Source organism: Mesocricetus auratus, unplaced genomic scaffold (genome assembly GCF_017639785.1).
Source record: "Mesocricetus auratus isolate SY011 unplaced genomic scaffold, BCM_Maur_2.0 Super-Scaffold_100676, whole genome shotgun sequence".
NCBI classification, from domain to species: Eukaryota; Metazoa; Chordata; class Mammalia; order Rodentia; family Cricetidae; genus Mesocricetus; species Mesocricetus auratus.
The window spans coordinates 128694254-128713729 of NW_024429266.1; the positions used below are offsets into that span (position 1 = coordinate 128694254).

Here is a 19476-nt window from a genome sequence, read left to right on the forward strand (position 1 = left end):
TACAACTTTATAATGGAGCTTGAAGTCAGGGATGATGATACCTCCAGATGTTGCCTTCTTGAACAGGGTGGTTTTGGCTATCCTGGGTCTTTTGTTTTTCCATATAAAGATGAGAATTGTTCTTTCAAGGTCTGTGAAGAATTGTGCTGGGATTTCAATGGGGATAGCATTGAATCTGAAGATTATTTTTGGCAAGATTGCCATTTTTACTATCTTGATCCTACCTATCCAAGAGCATGGGAGATCTCTCCATTTTCTGGTGTCTTCTTTAATGTCTTTCTTTAAAGTCAAAGTTATTGTGATACAGGTCTTTCACTTATTTGGTTAGGGTTACCCCCAAGGTATTTTATGTTGTTTGTGGCAATTGTAAAGGGTGATTTCTTGCTCAGCCATTTTATTGTATGTATATAATAGGACTACTGATTTTCTTAAGTTGATCTTGTATCCTGCCACTTTGCTGAAGGTATTCATCAGCTGTAGGAGTTCCCTTGTACAGTTTTTTTGGGTCACTTATGTAAACTCTCATATCATCTGTAAATAGTGAAAGTTTAGCTTCTTCCTTTCCAATTTTTATCCTCTTGATCTCCTTTGGTTGTTGTATTGCACTAGCTAGAACTTCAAGTACAATATTGAAGAGGTATGGAGAGATTGGACAACCTTGTCTTGTTTGTGATCTTAGAAGAATAGCATTGTATTTCTGTCCATTTAGTTTGATCCTGGCTGTTGGTTTGCTTTCTATAGCTTTTATTATGCTGAGGTAAGTTCCTGTTATCCCAAATATCTCCAAGACCTTTATCATGAAAGGGTGTTGGATTTTTGTCAAAGTTTTTTTCAGCATCCAGTAAGATGATCATGTGATTTTTGTTTTTTAGCTCGTTTATATGGTAGATTACATTGATGGATTTTCATATGTTGAACCAACTCTGCATGCCTGGGATGAACCCTACTTGATCATTGTGGATGAGTTTCTTGATGTGTTCTTGGATACGATTTGCCAGTATTTTATTGAGCATTTTTGCATCAAAGTTCATGAGTGATATTGGTCTGAAGTTCTCTTTCTTAATTGTGTCTTATTGAAACCTCATAGAAAGAGTTTGGCAAACACCCTTCTGCTTCTATTACATGGAATACTTTTGAGGAGAAGTGGTATAAACTGTTCTTTGAATTTCTGGTAGAATTCTGTGCTGAGACCATCTGGGCCCGGGCTTTTTTTGCTTTAGAGACTTTTGATGTCTGCTTCTATTTCCATAGGGGTTATAGATCTATTTAATTTTCTTATCTGTTCTTGATTTAATTTTAGTAAGTGATATCTATCCAGAAAATTGTCCATTTCCTTTAGATTTTCAAATTTTGTGGAGTACAAGTTTCCAAAGAAGGACCTGATGATTCTCTGGATTTCCTCAGTGTCCGTTGTTATGTCCCCTTTTCTTTTCTGATTTTGTTAAATTGCATGTTTACACTCTTTCATTTAGTAAGTTTGAATAAAGGTTTGTCTATCTTGTTGATTTTCTCAAAGAACCAAGTCTTTGTTACATTGATTTTTTTGTATTGTTTTCCTAGTTTCTACTTTATTGATTTCAACCCTCAATTTGATTATTTCCTAGCGTCTACTCCTCCTTGGTGAATTTGCTTCTTTGTGTTCTAGAGCTTTCAGCTGTGCTGTTTATTCTCTAGTGTAACTATTCTCCAATTTCTTCATGTGGGCACTTAGTGCTATGAACTTCCCTGGTAGCACTGCTTTCAAAGTGTTCCATAAGTTTGGGTATGTTTTGTCTTCATTCTCATTGAATTCTAGGAAGTCTTTGATTTCTTTTTTATTTCTTCTTTGACCAAGGAATGGTGCAACTGTACATTAATCAACTTCCATGAGTTTGTAGGGTTTCTGCAGTTTGTGTTGTTGTTGAACTCTAATTTTAACACATGGTGATCTGATAAGGTGCATGGAGTTATTCCAATGTTTTGTACCCATTGAGGCTTGATATGTTGCCAAGTATGTGGTCGATTTTTGAGAAGGTTCCATGTGGCACTGAGAAAAAGGTATATTCTTTTTTTATTCGTGTGGAATGTTCTACAGATGTCTTTTAATCCCATTGAGTAATAGCTCCTATTAGTTCTTTGCTTCTTTGTTAAGTTTCTGTCTGGTATTCCTTTCTATTGGTAATAGTGGGGTGTTGAAGTATCCCGCTATATGTTTGTGAGGCTTTATATGTGATTTGAGTTTTAGTAATGTTTCTTTTATGACCATCGGTGCCACTGTATTTGTGGCATAGATTTTCACAATTGAGTCTTCATCTTAATGGATTACTCCTGTGATGAGTGTGAAATGACCTCCTTCATCTCTTTTGATTAATTTTATTTTAAAGTCTAATTTTTTAGGTATTAGGATTGCTACCCCAATTATTTCTTGGGTCCATTTGATTGGAAAATCTTTTCCCAACCCTTTACTCTGAGGTAACGTCTATCTTTGAGGTTGAGGTGTGTTTGTTGTATGCAGCAGAAGGATGGATTCTGTCTTGGAATCCATGCTGTTAGCCTGTGACTTTTTATGGGCAAGTTAAGACCATTAACATTGAGGGATATTAATGACCACTGATTGCTTATTCTTGTTTGTTTTGGAATGGTTGTTGGTGTTGAAATTGTATGTGGATTTCCACCCCTTTTTTCTTTTGGCTGATAACCACAACTCTTAAAAAAGAAAACATTTAATTGAGATTGCTTACAGTTCACAGATTTAATTCATTATCATCACGGTGGGCCATGGTGCTATGCAAGCAGAGACATGGTGCTAGAGAAGGTCCTAAGAATTCTACTTCTTGATATGCAGGCAACAGTAGGATACTATCATACTAATCCTAGCTGGAGCACATAAGACCTCAAAGCCCACTTCCAAAGTGAGATGCTTCCTTCAAAAATGCCACAGCTAGTCCAACAAAGCCATGCTTGGTAATAGTGCTGCTCCTAAGGACCAAGCACTGAACCACATGAGTCTCTGTGGGCCATTCCTATTCAGACCACAATGGCATAGACCTGACATTCAATAAGACCATAAAACAAAACTGCTCTAAACTAAGGAAACACACATACATACAAAAATTATACAGAGCACAAATAGACAAAGGGGTCAAGATCATGCTGTGAAAACCCAGAGAATCAGCTGACCTGAGCAAGTGGGAACTCATGGACCTCAGTCTGACAACAAGGAAACCAACATAGGACCAAAAAAGACCCCATGAATGTGAGTGACAATAGGAGGACTGGGCAGTCTATGGGGTCTCTGGCAGTGGAACCAGAATGTATCCTTAGAACATAAAAGAACTTCCTAGCCTGGATACACAAAGGAGGGTGTAGGAAGAGAAATTAGGACTGCACCACTAGCCATGCCCACTTTGGGCACAATTGGAGGAACATATGAATGGGTAATAAAAGGCAGTGAACTGTGCCACTCACCATGTCCACTTTGGGTGTGGCTAGAGGTGTGTACGGAGGTGGTAATAAAAGGTGGTGCAGGAGAGAAGCAAGCTCTCTTTTGGGCTTCTGGTCCTGTAGTGAAAGCTGCTGATTCACCTTGGTTGCCAGTTATTTCTTTTAAGTAATTGCCACAATAAATCGTTACCTATACCCTCATCAAGTGTGCTGTTTATCTTTACAATTTGGTGTCAGGAGTTTCAGAACCCAGCTCCAGACGCCATGGGAGCAGCCCGAACAACCCTGGCTCCAGGCACATGTGGGCTCTCCCAGACATTTCGCTACCACATTGCTCAGCAATGCATGATTCCCATGGGGAAAAAGCCCCTTAGAAGCTGCTGCATTTGCCTGCTGGTAAGGTTACATGGTCTTCTGAGGTTTCTCTATTGGTGGCCTGCTGAATTCTGCCTGAATAAAAATCCACTGGTAATAAGATTAGCTGCTTTATACATATGGTGAATAACATTAGAATGCAGGACATAAGAAATTTTCTTGTTTTTTGTATGGATGGATTGTTGGAAAGGGTTGAGGACCTAACTGGAATGTACTTTCTACCTGCAATAGTGGTTATCAGTTTGATAATCCATATAATTTCATTAAAGAAATGGCTCGAAAATAGGGCAAAAAATATGCGTTAAGCATAAGATGGTTATAAAAACCTAGTACAAAAAATTCAGACAATGGAAAATTCCTTCCAGAATAGTATGGAAGATTTGATAAAAAAAAAAATATTCAGCCTTCATCCTGTGACTGATGGAAGCAGAGGCAAACACACAATTAATCACTGAACTGAACCCAAGGAACCCAGTGACAGAGAGAGAGGAGTGATGAGCAAATTGGCAAAGAATGGGCTGGCAAAACCAGCAGAGACAGCTGATCTGAACAGGGGAGAGCTCTTGGACCCCAGAGCGACAGTGGAGAGGCCAGCATGGGACTGATCTGGACCCCCCCCAAATGTGAGTGTCAGCGAGAAGGCCTGGGCAACCTATGGGGCCCTGAGCTGTGGATCAGTGTCTATCCTGGAATACAAACAGTTTTCGTGTGCCTATAGCACAAAGAGGGATGCTCTCTCAGCCTGGACTCTTAGGGGACTGCCTGAACCCTACCCAGAGTGAAATGCCAGACTCTAGATATCCCCTATGTGGAAGGATTTGGCAATAGGGTGGGAGGGTGAGGGGGAAGGGGAGTGCGAGAGGAGGGGAGGGAGAGGAAACTGGGATTGACATGTAAAACAAGCTATTTAAAATTTAAATAAATAAATAAATAAATAATAAAAAATATTCAGAATTTTCAAAATGATAATGAAGATCTGACAAACAGGCTGATCGATAGGGAACATAAATTTGAATTACTTTCAGGAAAAATGTGTTCCATATCTATTGATTCAATAGACAGAATAGAAAAACTGGAACATAATGTTGAAACACTTAAACAAAAAAAAACGTTCTGTGTCTGATGATTTCACTAGCAAAATACAAAGACTGGAACATGATTGAAATGCTAACAGAAAAGACTTGTTCCATGTCTGAGATGTTAGAACATTATCTCTGGAAGGCAGCTTACATGCTATTCAGATAATTTCTAAGGATGAGAATATTAAATGTTTGGAATCGCATATAAATAATGACTGCAAAACAATGAACAGTTCCATGATGTCCTTGGAAATTTATTTGACCCAAGAACTTCAAGAAATCAGAGAAACAATGATAAATAGATTGAAGGTCTCAGAAGATGTCCAATCTGATACTTCAGAGTCGGACATACAAGCTACAGGTCATGACTGAGGTTTACCTACACCTCTCAGAAACCAGGAAGACCTCCCTAAGGTTGTTATAGCCTCTTCTATGATCTTCCCAGTATCTATAACTGAAAAACCAGCAATGAAGAAACACCCAAATGGCTTCGTTGCTTATCAATGGGAACCTATACACATGAAGGGAATAGAGGAGGGCATCGTTTCATATGGTCTTCATTCTCTCTATGTCAGGGAGCATCTGAACTCATGGCCACTGCAAATAGAGTAACCCCTAGAGATTGGAGCCAATTGGCCTCAGTGGTGCTTGAATATTCATGTCACATACAATGGAGAGCATTATGGTGGCAAGAGGCAAAATCCCTAAGCTTTAGGGATTTAAAAAAAGGCTATGATGTGCCCAAAGACAAGATTCTCGGGAAGGGTGCATATGCTGACCCACAGGCTCAGGCTGTGTATGATAAGCACATATTATCTTTATGCTGTACAGCCACTTTGAATTCTTTGGATAAGGTTTATAAAACAGGAGAGATGATGCAACCCTATACCAAATTGGAACAGAATCCAAGGGAAAGAATCTCTGAATTTTTAGAAAGAGTGTCCAGAGAAATAGAAGTACAGGTAACATATCCAGAATCAAGGTGACTCCTCATAGAATCTTTGGCATACGAGAATGCAAATCCACAATGCAAACAGGCACTTTGGCCATTAAAAATAAGATCAGCACCATTGGAGGAATGGGTCCAATATACAGCTAACCTTGAATATAACATTCATGATACAGGAGCTTGGGTAGGTAAAGTGATTTTTACAGGTTTGAAGAGGCACCAAGATGCTGAATGCCTTAACCATGGCCATACAGAAGCCTGGGGAATGGAGGCAATGTCCAGAAGTTTCAAAAGACATAAAAATACTAAATACTTTAACTGTGGTAGAATAGGACATCTGAGTATGAAATATAGACAAAGTATTCCCAGAAATAATGCTTCTACCAGGAATGCTTCAAACAGAAGGCTTCAGCCTTCTGGTCTCTGCAGGAGGTATGGAAAAGACAGACACTAGACCAAGGAATACTGGTCGACCACTGACAGACAATGTAAACATTTACATATAGGAAACTTGTCAAGGGGCCTCTTGGAGGTCCCCAGGTCAAAAGTGGTTTGGTAAGTACCAGTAACGGTGGAGGACAACCTTTCCCAGGACAATTAGAAGATCCAATGCTCAAATTTATATGGAAAACAAAAATCCAGGATAGCCAAAACAACCCTGTACAATAAAGGAACTTCTGGAGGCATCACTGTCCCTGATTTCAAGTTCTGTTATAGAGCTATCATCCTGAAAACAGCTTGGTATTGGCACAAAAATAGATAGGTAGACCGATGGAATTGAATTGAAGAACAAGATATTAATCCACACACCTAGGAACACTTAATTTTTGACAAAGAAGCCAAAATTATACAATGGAAAAAAGAAAGCATCTGTCATAACTGGATACTGACATGTAGAAGACTGCAGATGGATCCTTATCTATTTCCATGGACAAGACTTGAGTGCGAATAGATCAAAGATCTCAACATAAATCCAGCCACACTGAACCTCTTAGAAGAGAAAATGGGTGGTACCCTTGAATGAATTGGTACAGGAGCCCACTTCATGAGCGTAACTCCACTAGCACAAACAACTGGGATGGACAACTAATAAATGGGACCTCCTGAAACTGAGAAGCTTCTGTAGGCAAAGGGCATGGTCAAAAAGACAAAACGGCAGCCCACAGAATTGGAAAAGATCTTCAACAATCCCACATCTGACAGAGGACTGATTTCCAAAATATACAAAAACTCAAGAAGCTAGTCACCAAAACACCAAACAATCCAATTAAAAAGTGGGGTTCATAACTAAATAGTGAATTCTCAGTAGAGAAATCTAAAATGGCTGAAAGACACTTAAGAAACTGCTCAACATCCTTAGTCATCAAGGAAATGCAAATCAAAACGACTCTGAGATACCATTTTACACCAGCCAGAATGGCTAAAATCAAAAACACCAATGACAGTCTATGTTGGAGAGGATGTGGAGAAAGGGGAACACTCCTCTATTGTGGGTAGGAGTGCAAACTTATGGGTCCACTTTAGAAATCAGTATGGCAGTTGCACAGGAAAATGGGAATCAGTCTACCTCAAGATCCAGCAATTCCACTCTTGGACCTATATCCAAGGGATGCACATTCATACAATATTGACGTATATTCAACTATTTTCATAGCAGCATTATTTGTAACAGTCAGAACCTGGAGGCAGCCTAGATACCCCTCAAAAAAGAATGGATGGAGAAAATATAGTACATTTACACAATGGAGTATTACTCAGCAGGAAAAAACAATGAAATCTTGAAATTTTCAGGCAAATAGAGGGGGAACTGGAAGAAACCATCCTGAGTGAGGTAACCCAGTCACAGAAAGACAAGCATGGTATGTACTCACTCCTATAGGGATTTTAGACATAGAGCAAAGGACTACCAGCCTACAACCCATACCACCAGAGAAGCTAGGACCCTAAGAGATAAATACATGGTCCCCCAAAGAAGGGGAAATGGACAAGAACACCTGAGAAAATTGGTACACAGTAGGGGACAGGATGGAGGTAGGAGAAAGAGAAGGGGAAAATAGGAGGGGGGAGGAGAACAAGAGGAATCTGGAAAACTGAGTCAGTTGAGGAATGATGAGAGCAAGAAAGGAGATACCTTAATAGAGGGAGCAAGTATAGGTTTGAAAAGAAATCTGGCACTAGGTACATGTTCAGAGATCTACAAAGATGACCACAACTGATAATCTAGGCTGTGGTGGAGAGGACTACTTTGAAGTCCTTCCCCTATAATGAGATTGGTGACTACATTAATTGCCACGCTACAGCCTTCATCTAGTACCTGATGGAAGCAGAATCAGGCACCTACATCTAAGCCCTAAGTCATACTCCTGGAATCCAGTTGTAAAGAGCAAGGAGGGATGAGAAAAGGAGTCAAGATCTGCTGGAGAAACCAACAGAATCACCTGACCTGACCTAGTGAGAGCACAGGGACCCCAGTAATAAACCTGGGGAACGAGCATTGGACTGTACCAAGCCCAATGTGGGTACCAATTATGAAGCCTGAACAGTCTATGGGACCTCTAAGAGTGGATCCAGTATTTATCATTAGTGCACAAATGGACTTTTTGAGCTCATTCCCTATGGAGGGATACTATTTAGCCCAGATACATGGAGGAGGTCCTAGGCCCTCCCTCAAATGGTGTGTCAGACTTTGATGATCCCTCATAGGAGGCCTCACTATCCTTGGGGAGAGGGTGGGGGTGGGTTAGAAGTGTTGGTAGGGGCCATGGGAGGATGGGAGGGAGAGGGAATGGGGGATTGATATGTAACATGATTGATTCTAAATAAAATAAATAAAAACAATACAAAAATGTTTCAATCACCATCAGGCATCAACTTGGATTCCTGCACTTATTTCTTAAAGTTTTTGGACATTTCCAAAGAAACATTATTTGTTGTTTAAGTTAAAGTGAATGTTGAAGTATCAAAAATATATATCTGATAATCACCTAAAGAACTTTTCAATATCCCTAGTCATCAGGGAAGTGCAAATCAAAACTACTTTAACATATCATCTTACACTAGTCAAAAAGGCCAAGATCAATGAAAAAATTATGGCTTATGATTGGGAGGATATAGAGTAAGGAGATCACTCATCCATTGCTTTTGATAGTGTAAACTTCTATGTCTACCATCAAAAATCAGTGTGGCGGTTCCTCATGAAGATGAGAATGGATCAAGCTATATCACTATTGGAGTTATATCCAAAGGGCACTTCATCCTACTGCAGACACACTTGGTTAACCATGTTCATTGCTGCTCTATTCATGATATCCAGATATTGGAAACAACATAAATGTCTAGCCATGGATGAATGAGTTAAGAAAATGTGGTATGTTTACAGCCTGGAATGTTACTGTCATTTAAGAGGATGAAACCACAAAATTTGCAGGTAAGTGGATAAAGTTAGAAAAAAAGTGATTCTGAATGAGGTAACCCAGACCCAGAAATACAAGTGCAGTATGTATTTGTTTACTTGGGGACTTTTAGCTGTTAAGTCATTGATGACAAGCTACAGCCCATATAATCACAGAGGTTAGGTATAGAGTAAGGGAACAGAAAGTGGATAGATCTCCTTAGGAAGCGCAAATAGAATAGATAGTGATGGATGGTTGGAGGGAATTGGAATGGGAGGGTCAATCAGAGATTGGGAAGAGAGTGGGGGAATGAAAGGCAATGCATAGAGAAATAAGTGCATTTAAGGAACATTTGAGGGCTTGTATGGGAACCTAAAACAGTTGAAACTTGCATATATTATGAAAGTGATCCAAATGAAATCACCATATAACAAGGAAGACAGGATCCCAATAGAACATATCTGTCCACCAAGTGAAAATACCAGAAACAGGAATGGGTTACATAAATGTAGTTACTGGACAAATAAGCCACAATGGAAACTGCCAAACAACCCATACTATTGTCAAGGCTACTGGTTATTCTACACAAAATGATCGTTAGGCCTTATTGCTGAAGACAATACCTACACAAATCATTGAACGTGGAGAATTTGAGATGATGCCCTAGAACCTTCACCCCTATGGATTAATGTTCATCGTTCTGGAAGGTACTCTGCACACTACAAAGGAGAAAAGTAAACACCAACCATCTTACAGAACCATCAGTCTACAGTGGTGACCTGCCTGCAAGGATATGCTGGTGCAGTTGAAACAAAAGCCTGTGGGGAGTGACCAACCAATATCTCATTTGATTTAAAGCATGTTCTCCATGAGATAAAACCCATACCTGGCACTGCTTGGGTGGTTAAGAACCGTAGATTATACCAGCCAGGGACCTAGGAGAAAACCAAATACTACTGTTCTACTAAAAGAACATAGTAATAAAATGACTCCTAAGAATATTCTGCTATACTCATAGATCAGTGCCTTGTTCAGCCATCATCAGAGAAGTTTTCTCCAGGAGGAGTGAAAACAAATGCAAAGGTCCACAACAGAAAATATGCAGAGAGAGACCTCAAGACACTCAGCCCAAATGAGATGTTTCCATCAATTCCTTCCCCTCATGGCTGAGGGAACTCTGAAGAAGAGGAGATAGAAAACAGTGTTAGAGTCAGAGGGATGGATTGAGACCACCAAGGAAACAGGGCCTTCTTTTTTTCTTTTCTTTTTTCCTTTTTTAATTTAAATTAGAAACAACCTTGTTTTTTTCCATATGTTTATTTAACTTTTTACACATGTCACATTCAGTTCCCTGTCCCTCCCCTCCTCCCCCACGCCCCAATCATCCCAACTCCTCACTCCTACTCCATCCCGCCTCCACTCCCCAGGGAGGGCAAGGGCCTCCATGAGGGATTTCCAGAGTCCCTCACATCATCCCATGAATGGCCCAGGTTCTTCCCCATGTGTCCAGGCTGAGAGAGCATCCCTCCATATGGCATGGGCTCCCAGAGTCCCTCTGTATGGATTAGTGTTCATCGTTCTGCTCCACTCTCCAAGGTCCCACAGATTGCCAAGGCCTCCTTTCTCTCACCCAGGTTCAGTTGGAGGATGTCTGAATCAGTCCCATGCTGGCCCCCCAATCATCAGTCTGGGGTGCATGTGATGCCCCTTTTTTAGGTCAGCTGACCCTATGGGCCTCGCCAGCCCGATCCTGATTCCCTTGGTCATCACTCCTCTTTGCAAGTGGGTTCCAGGAGTTCAATTCTGTTCACAGCTGTTGGAGTCTGCCTCTGTCTCCATCAGCCACTGGATGAAAGTTCTAAGATGGCATATAAGGCAGTCATTAGTCTCACCATCATGGGAGGACATTTAAGGTAGCCTTAATGCCAGTTGGTAACATTTCTGGAAACAGGACCTTCTAAACCCAGGAAGCCAACACATAACAGAGACTGTAGCAGCAGGCACATGACGTGCACGGGTCTACACCAGATGGAGTCCTAGAGCTGAGAGGACAAGTGGACATAGGGCCACATTCCTAACCCAGAAACTATCTCCATTTGATAGCCAGTTTCAAATGAAACATTAGTTTTCTCCAAGGGAGTTTCACTGGGAAAACAAAACACCCTTAAGCTTCGGTCCCATGCCCTGCAGGAGATAATGCATACAAAGAAATCTGAACAGACTCTGTACAATTCTTATATGTCTATAGTATGGCTTTTGTTTCTGTTTTTATAAGATTTCTGTGTGTACAGAGGTGTGTGTTTCTTGTGCTCTTTTTGGTTCTTTTTTTCCTATTCTGATTTACTTGTTTTAATTTTATCTTAGTATTGTTTATCAGAGGGGAAGTGGGATGAACTGAAAGGAGGAGGAGGAGAACCCTAGTCAGAATATACTGCACAAAACAAATCTATTTTGAATAAAAGAAAAATGTTTTTACAAGATGGGGCATGATGATGAATACTCTTAATCAAAGAGTTGTAGCTGCAAAGAACCAAGAATGCCTGGGGGTGCCATCTAGGCCTATTTGGTAAGCCCCAGGTTACAGTGAGAGATGCTCTCTCAAAACACAGGGAGAGTGGCTTCTGAAGAATAAGAATCAAGGTTGTCTCCTGGCCTGCAGTGCACACGCACACAAATCCTTCATCTGTGCACACAAACATGCATACATGTACACAAAAACAACACTGTATAACATGTATGTATATGTTTAACTAACAATAATATTTCATTACGCATAGATGAAGTGAAGTGAAAATACACAGACACATGAAAACTTCATGTAAGAGTCATTAAGTAACTGTAGTGAAAAAATGGAAACCTGAAACTCAAGATATTTTTAGAGACCTACAGATATTACCATTAAGAAACAGAATTAAAGCTACATCAGATATTTTAACTATTCTTGATGCCTAAGAGTAGATTAAAATACTATCAAAAGAAAAGCTTTAAAAGTCACTATCAGAAAGTAACCTCAGCATCAAGGGAACACTTATGATATAAAGGAAAAAGGAAAGAGTAAAGGAATTCCTATGGATTTATCAACTTATGGTGTTCAATGAACCTAAAAGACTATATAGTACTTGGCAGCAGAAATGTTAGAATGTATATTTGTTATACCACAAAACTGTAATTAAATATATGAAGAATCTTGATCTGCTGCTTGGATTATTAAACTGTTATAGAAAACTCTGTTTATTAGAAAACAATTATTGGTGCTGCACCCAGCATGACTCTTTACAACTGCCTGTAACTGCAGTTCCAGGAGATTCATTGACCTCTTCTGGCCTCTGTGGGCACCAGGAATGCACACATGTATACATGCTGGCACAACACTCATTCACATAGTTAAAATAAATAAATTTATAAGTAAGAAAAAATTACACTTCTTAAAAAACCAGGTGGCATTTTGACCACAAGTTTGTCAGCATATTGATTATTCTGTTATCAGAACTGATTTGTACCAAAGGAGTAATTGTGGGATAGACATTCACCACAAACTTCTGGACAGTCAGGATGACTGGGTGGTACTTCCACAACAGGACTGCGGTGGATGAGATGATGAAGTCCACCCAGTACATGATCACAAAGACAACCACCAGCAGCAAGATGGTCTGGGTGGCCCTTTTCTCAGGGGACACCCTCAGGTGGTTAAGGCTGTGTAGATGCTTGCATTGCCTATGATGTCTGAACAAGATCATCACCATGTATGCACTTGTGGTCACCATAACTACTACAAGAAATACATCTCTGGAGGTTGTCACTGTTAAAATCAGTACCCTGGTAATGTAGTTCATGGGGAAGAGTGAGCAGGATCTAGTGACCTTCATCTGGTTGGTCTCACTTGCATTGGTAAAAGCACCAACATGGAAGATCAGGATGCTACTGAATGACAAATTGAAAGACCAAATGTAGAATACGGCATATGTCATGTATTTTCTTATCGTAAGTTTAAATTTTGCCAACAAAGAGGTGCTGGGACTGATAGTTACAGCCTGAAACACACTCAGCAGGCAGGTGAGGCAGATGGAGAGGCCTCTCATCACCCTGCTTATATAAAAAGTTGCCTTACATTTGAAGTCATTCTCAATGTTCAGTGATTCAAATATGTCTGCAAGCCACATATTCCCTCCAGTGAGGATCAGGACTATGTGAATGGAGGTCATTTGACAGGAGATCAGGTCTGTGAGCCTAAGTCTTTGACACAGGATTGTGAAAGTGTAGAAAAAAAAGAGAAACATATTGGCTAGAACTCCAAGTACCGCTTGGAAAAAAAGTACATTGTTTAATGAGGGCATAAGTTGAAAGTGTATTCATCTTAACATCATAGGGGAAGCATATTTCATATACCTGGAAAAATAACAGAGTTTATGTCAAACTTCTGAATCACTTGTCAATGTCTATATCATCATGGACATTCCTCAGGAAAACTGGAATAAGTCTACCAAAAGATCCAGCAATTCCACTCTTAGGCATATACCCAAAATATGCACATTCATACCACAAGGACATCTGTTTCACTATGTTCATAGCAGCATTATTTGTAATAGACAGAACCTGGAAGCAATCTAGATGCTCATCAACTAAAGAGTGGATAGAGAAAATGTGGCACATTTACACAATAGAGTACTTACTATTCAGCAGAAAAAAAAGGAATCTTGAAGTTCACAGGCAAATGGACAGCCTTAGAAGAAACGATCCTGAGTTAGGTAACCCAGTCAAAAGAGACAAGCATGAGACTTCATCAGGTGGCTGAAGGAAGCAAAGGCAGACACCCACAGCTAAACACTGAAATGAACCTCTAGAACCCAGTTGCAGAGAGGGTGGAGTGATGAGCAAAAGGGTTATGACTCTGAGGGTGAAACCCACAGAATCAGCCAACCTGAACAAGGGGGAGCTCGCAGATCCCAGAATGATGACTGAGAGGCTAGCATGGGAGTAATCCAGATCCCCTGAACATGGGTGTCAGTGAGGAAACCTCACCCTCCTTTGAGTGTGGAGTGTGGATTCGAGAAAGGTTAGGGGAGGGCTGAAGGGGGGCGGGAGAGGAGTGAAGGGAGTGGGAGGTAGGATCGACATGTGAAGCAAACCTGTTTCTAATTTAAATTAAATTTTAAAAAATAAATTTAAAAAAGACTATATATTTTAAAAATTGAAAATAGTCAAACCACATATATAACCATTTATGATTAATTATACAACAAAAACTTATTAATATAGCACATGTACTAAAGTCATATAAAAGAGGGTAATATAATCTAAGAGACAATAATTTAATTTTTTTCTTATCCCAAGCTATATACTTCAACCTCACTACTTACTATTCATTGCTTTGTAAATGTTCATCACATGTAGAAAATGACACATCAAGTGGCATCTTTCTCTTTGTTTCACCCAAGTTGAGACTGGACCAGAAAATTCCATAGCTACCACACTTACAAACTAAGGTGTTCATTTATATATTCACTGAGAAAAAAATTCATTTGTTTTATATGAAAAATTTTTTGCAATGTTGAAGTCAACCTAAGTATTCTGCACACTCTACAAAAGCCCTCTGAAATGAAGAAATACATACACTTGAGCTCTGAGGTTTTGTTTATGCTTCTGTTTTTAAGACAGGAGCTCACTCTGTAGATGGTGATGGACTTCACCTTGCTATGTAGCCCAGGTTGATCTCAAATTCATGCAAGATGGAGTTACCAGTGTGCACACCTCTTCAAGATGTTTATTTTCATTTAAATTTCAAGTATTTATTAGATGTTTTAAATGATGACTCTGGCAGTTCTGTAACAGAGGATCAAAACGAATTATCCTGTGGTAATATAATCAGGAAACCATAGAAGAAAATATGAAAGATAGAGTCTCCAAAGTACTACAATGCCAAGGAAAATTGGATCCTCTATGACACACTGTGTAAACACCTCGAAGTCTGTTGGAGTGTGGAGGTTGGGCTGCTCAGGATGATAGGAAAACACTGAAGCAGAGTTAGAGCCGACACTGAAGGTGGCTGTTATTGCTCTTTCTGGATTTCCCAATAGTTTAAGTTGCAATATTTAGTTGTAAGAATTAAAAGCCAAAATAGGCCCACAAATATTCATAATAGTGGAGAAGCCATCACCGTTAAATGGACCCGGACCAAAGACTAAGCAGTCTGACAGCAGCTGCCTGAAGAAACATGGAACAAAAGAAACCAAGAGCTGCTTCCTGTGTAGCTCCACATTCTTCCAAGAAAATCACTTTACCCCTTCATTATCACAGTATTGCATTTTAGAACATTCTTGTCTCATGAGTTTATAGTGCTCTTTTTATTCTGCTTTGAGGAGATCATAAAATAATGAACATACAAATATATTAGATCAAGTAAGTATCAAGTTCACTTTCATGTTTACCGTATTTAGTGAGTAATGACCAAAAAGCAGTATGACTGCTCAGAGAGAACTTTAAAGTGACTGTGTGACTTCCAGATGACAAGATACATGGTGTTGACTGTCAGCAACGTTGACAAGTCATCAGGAATCTCAGGAAGATGAATACCTTAGCCACCCAAGCTATTTTCATGAAAGGATCTATATGAAATACATAATGACAGCAGGGAAAAATGTGACTACTTATTAATAAGGTATTAATTCATAGTAATTACATGATACTCTTCAATAATTTAAGTGCATAAGTGATACTTTGGAAATTAGGTTTAGCACAGGTGCAACTGGCAGCACACAGACACTGACTAGAATATTACAATCTCACAAATAGGAACCAGCTCACCTTAGATGAAGCAGCAGCAGCAGAAGTGTCTGTCACTGCAGACACTGTGGGGAAGCAGTCAGACCTGACCTTGATGACACGTCACATGGTGTAAATCTGGGAAAGATATGAGAATGTTCACTGGAAGAGAGAGAGAGAGAGAGAGAGAGAGAGAGAGAGAGAGAGAGAGAGAGAGAGACATTATTTGATGACCAAAACTAAAAATAGAGAAATAGCATAATAATGAGTGCCAGGTTACAAATATGAACACCTGTACAGAACTTGAGTGAAAACCTGTGAGTTATATAAAATATGTTCACTTAATAAAATGAACTTTAAGGAAAATGGAGAGTGTGTCCTCTGCTATCTGGTTGACTTGATCAGAGTTATGGGCTCTGCCTAGACAGCAAGGGCAGACTTTTAAAGTAATTTATTTAAAACAAATGGAAGTTCCATAATGCTTGCAAACATCAACTCATATTTCTAACAATTGTTTTTTGTGTTGTTGATACTCTATGGCCAGCCACTTAATGACAGTTATTGGCTTCTTTTTGTTCCATTTCACTGACAATGATTTCATAATACTGCATTATCTATTTTCTACTCTAATTTTGCTGTATTTAGTTGTGTGTAAAAGAGGGGGTCTTACTCTGTAGGTCAAACTGACTTCAGGCAAACTCACAATGTTTCTGCCTTAGCCTTCAAGATGCTGGGATCATAGGTGTGTGCTACAAAACCCACCTTCATTTCCATTTAATCTCCTATATACATTAATAAGTTATATTCAAGCAAGATGAAATGGATTTGTGATATTCAATTGCCAAACTTAAATTCACTTGGCATTTTTTGTGAATGTGTATTTTGCAACTATTAGAGGAGATGGTGATTTTGGCTTAAAGCAATTTTATACAATTCAAGAATTGTAAATATTTTTCTCACTGCTAATGGACAGCTTACTCAATATTATATATCAGCATCAATGTACTAAGTTCAATTTAGAAAAACTGAAACATTAAAAATTAACTTATTTTAATTAAAAGACTGAAGAGTCTTACTGAAAATTCCCAATGAGTAAGATGAGATTTCCAGATATTTTGAAATACCTAGAAAAGAAATCATTGCAATAGAATAAACAAATCTATGTTAGAATTTTTAAATTTATTATACAATGTAAATAACATCATATGCTTTACTAGGCCATGAGTTGAAACTTTCCTAACCATTCCTAAGTATAAGCAAACATAACAGAATAAAAAATTAAATTAGTGAATAAACTAACTAATAAACACTAAATTAGTTAACATTTTGTAAATTCCTAGCTTAAGTTTCATATAAATGCATATAGTCAGTTAACTTGAGAAAATTTGTAAAATGAAAAATCCAGTTCAAATGTATCACTATTTTAACTGTACTAATACAAACCAATAAATGTGTGCTCTTTGTTTTGCACCCTTTAAGTTATTTCAGGTGTTTTGTGACAGGAATGGAAAATTAAAGTAGCTGCCACTAGCTAGGTGGAATCATGTTCTTAGAATTACTGTAGTATACACTCAGAAGAATCTACAGTCAGATATGCTGGTTAAAATATCCTATTTGGAGCCACTTTTTACATATCACTTATTATACATTCATTGTAAAAAGCAGTGGGTGTCATGACATTTTCATTCACTATATAATACCCAGTGATCGTCTTTCACCCTGTTAGCCTTTCCTGCCTCTATCCATATTTGTGCTAGGCACTGTCCTCTTTCCAGTTATACTGCCACATACATTATATTCAGCGACCATAGCCAATGAAATCTATGTTCTTTACAAATCATTTTATGCCTACAAGCATCTGTTGTGTTTCCTTACAACACAATATGGCTCAAAAGTAAAAATATAAGCAGAGAATACTCTAATTTTTTATTACAGAAAACCCTAATTGATTTCACCACTTACTTAGAGCTCACTATTAGTGAAGAGAAAAAGAAACACTTACCAGTCTGAGTCTTTGATACACACCTATGTACTATGAGGCCATAAGAAGCAGTTATAAGGAAGAAATGTCATCACCTCATCTCCCTCTAGACCCATAATTCTCATGTCACTTGGAAAAGGGCAGTTATTGTCTTGAGGTTGTTAGAAAGTAGTGTCATCAAATGGGAAAGTGAACTTTTCTAATCCAGAAAACAGTGGAGTAGGAACAGCTGAGCTCTAGGTCTCCCGTGTGAGCTATTCTCCCCAAGTCATATCTGTCTGTGAAAAAAGCAAAAGTAAAAATAATAACATTCCTTCTAACAGAAGCAGAAAAACCTTTCAGATGCCCCCAAGGTATCCTTCCTGTTTCCAAACCATTTGTGATAGCCTCCATACTCACTCCAGGGTCTCACCTAGAAATCAATAACAATTTTGCTAAAATTAAGACAATGTCAGCTACTCAGAACACACTGAGGGAGAGCAATCTTTCTGCAGAGAGCACAGAGATGAGGTGATATAACCATTTTATCAGCAAAAGCAGGCTGTAGGGCTGGAAATGTAGCACAGTTGGTAGAGTGCATGCCTAGAAAGCATGAACCCCTAGGTTTGGAACCCAGCACCACATAATCCAATAAAGTAATGACACATATATAATTACTACCCTTGGGAAGTAAAGGTGGAAGATCAGAAATTCAAGGTCATCTGCTGCATGACAACTTTGAGGCTAGTGGGTGAACAGGCTGCATTTCCCAAGCAGAGCATTCCTTCCTCTACAGTCTAGGCATTTACCCTACAGTCTCCTATTGTGGACTGTCCATCTATTCCTACTCCTTAGCCTCCTCTGGTGAATGTAATCATAAGATTGTTTAGATCATACACTCAAAAGGAGAAACTAAGAGTCTCTTGGTTTTGACATGTAACTATCTATGATGCCTTTTCAATAATTTATCATAAAGTATACGTCAGTCCTAATCATGACTGCCACCTTGGGTATACTCTATTCAAATCCACCTTATTTTTGAAATGGTGACATTTGGGCAAACAAGATGGATCCTTGGGTAAAGGCATCCTCCACCAACCCTCATCACTGGCTCTCAATCCCAAGAACCAACATGGTAGGACAGGACTTCCACAAATGTATCTCTGGCCTCCGCATATGCAATGTGGCATCAATGTTCACACTCAAATAAATAAATAAATATTAAAAAATATGGTGACATATATTTTGTAAACTGACAAGTTTTCTAATAGGGTACCAGCTCTCAAGATGAAAAGAGTCTGAGGAAAGGGAAAGACTGGCAAACATTCTTGGATTGTCTTTGGCTTGCCAGCCCCCAAATAATGCCACAGAGATTTCTTATTAATTATGAAAGCTTGGCCTCCAGCTTAGGCTTGTCCTCAAATAGCTCTTATAAATCAAATTAATCTCCATTTACTAATCTACTTTCTACATATGGCTTTCATCTTTCCTCAGTATGGCATATCTGACTTGCTCCTGGAAAAACTGAGCTCCTCCATT

The 19476-nt window shown here is 39.0% G+C and overlaps 1 protein-coding gene across 1 annotated transcript; it reads right to left on the bottom strand.

Moving 5' to 3' along the window:
- Positions 1 to 12643: 12643 nt before the first annotated feature.
- Positions 12644 to 13552, bottom strand: LOC101828380 (vomeronasal type-1 receptor 90-like). The gene has a single exon (XM_005076110.1). It carries the CDS (start codon positions 13550 to 13552, stop codon positions 12644 to 12646), a length of 909 nt encoding a protein of 302 aa, XP_005076167.1.
- Positions 13553 to 19476: the final 5924 nt, after the last annotated feature.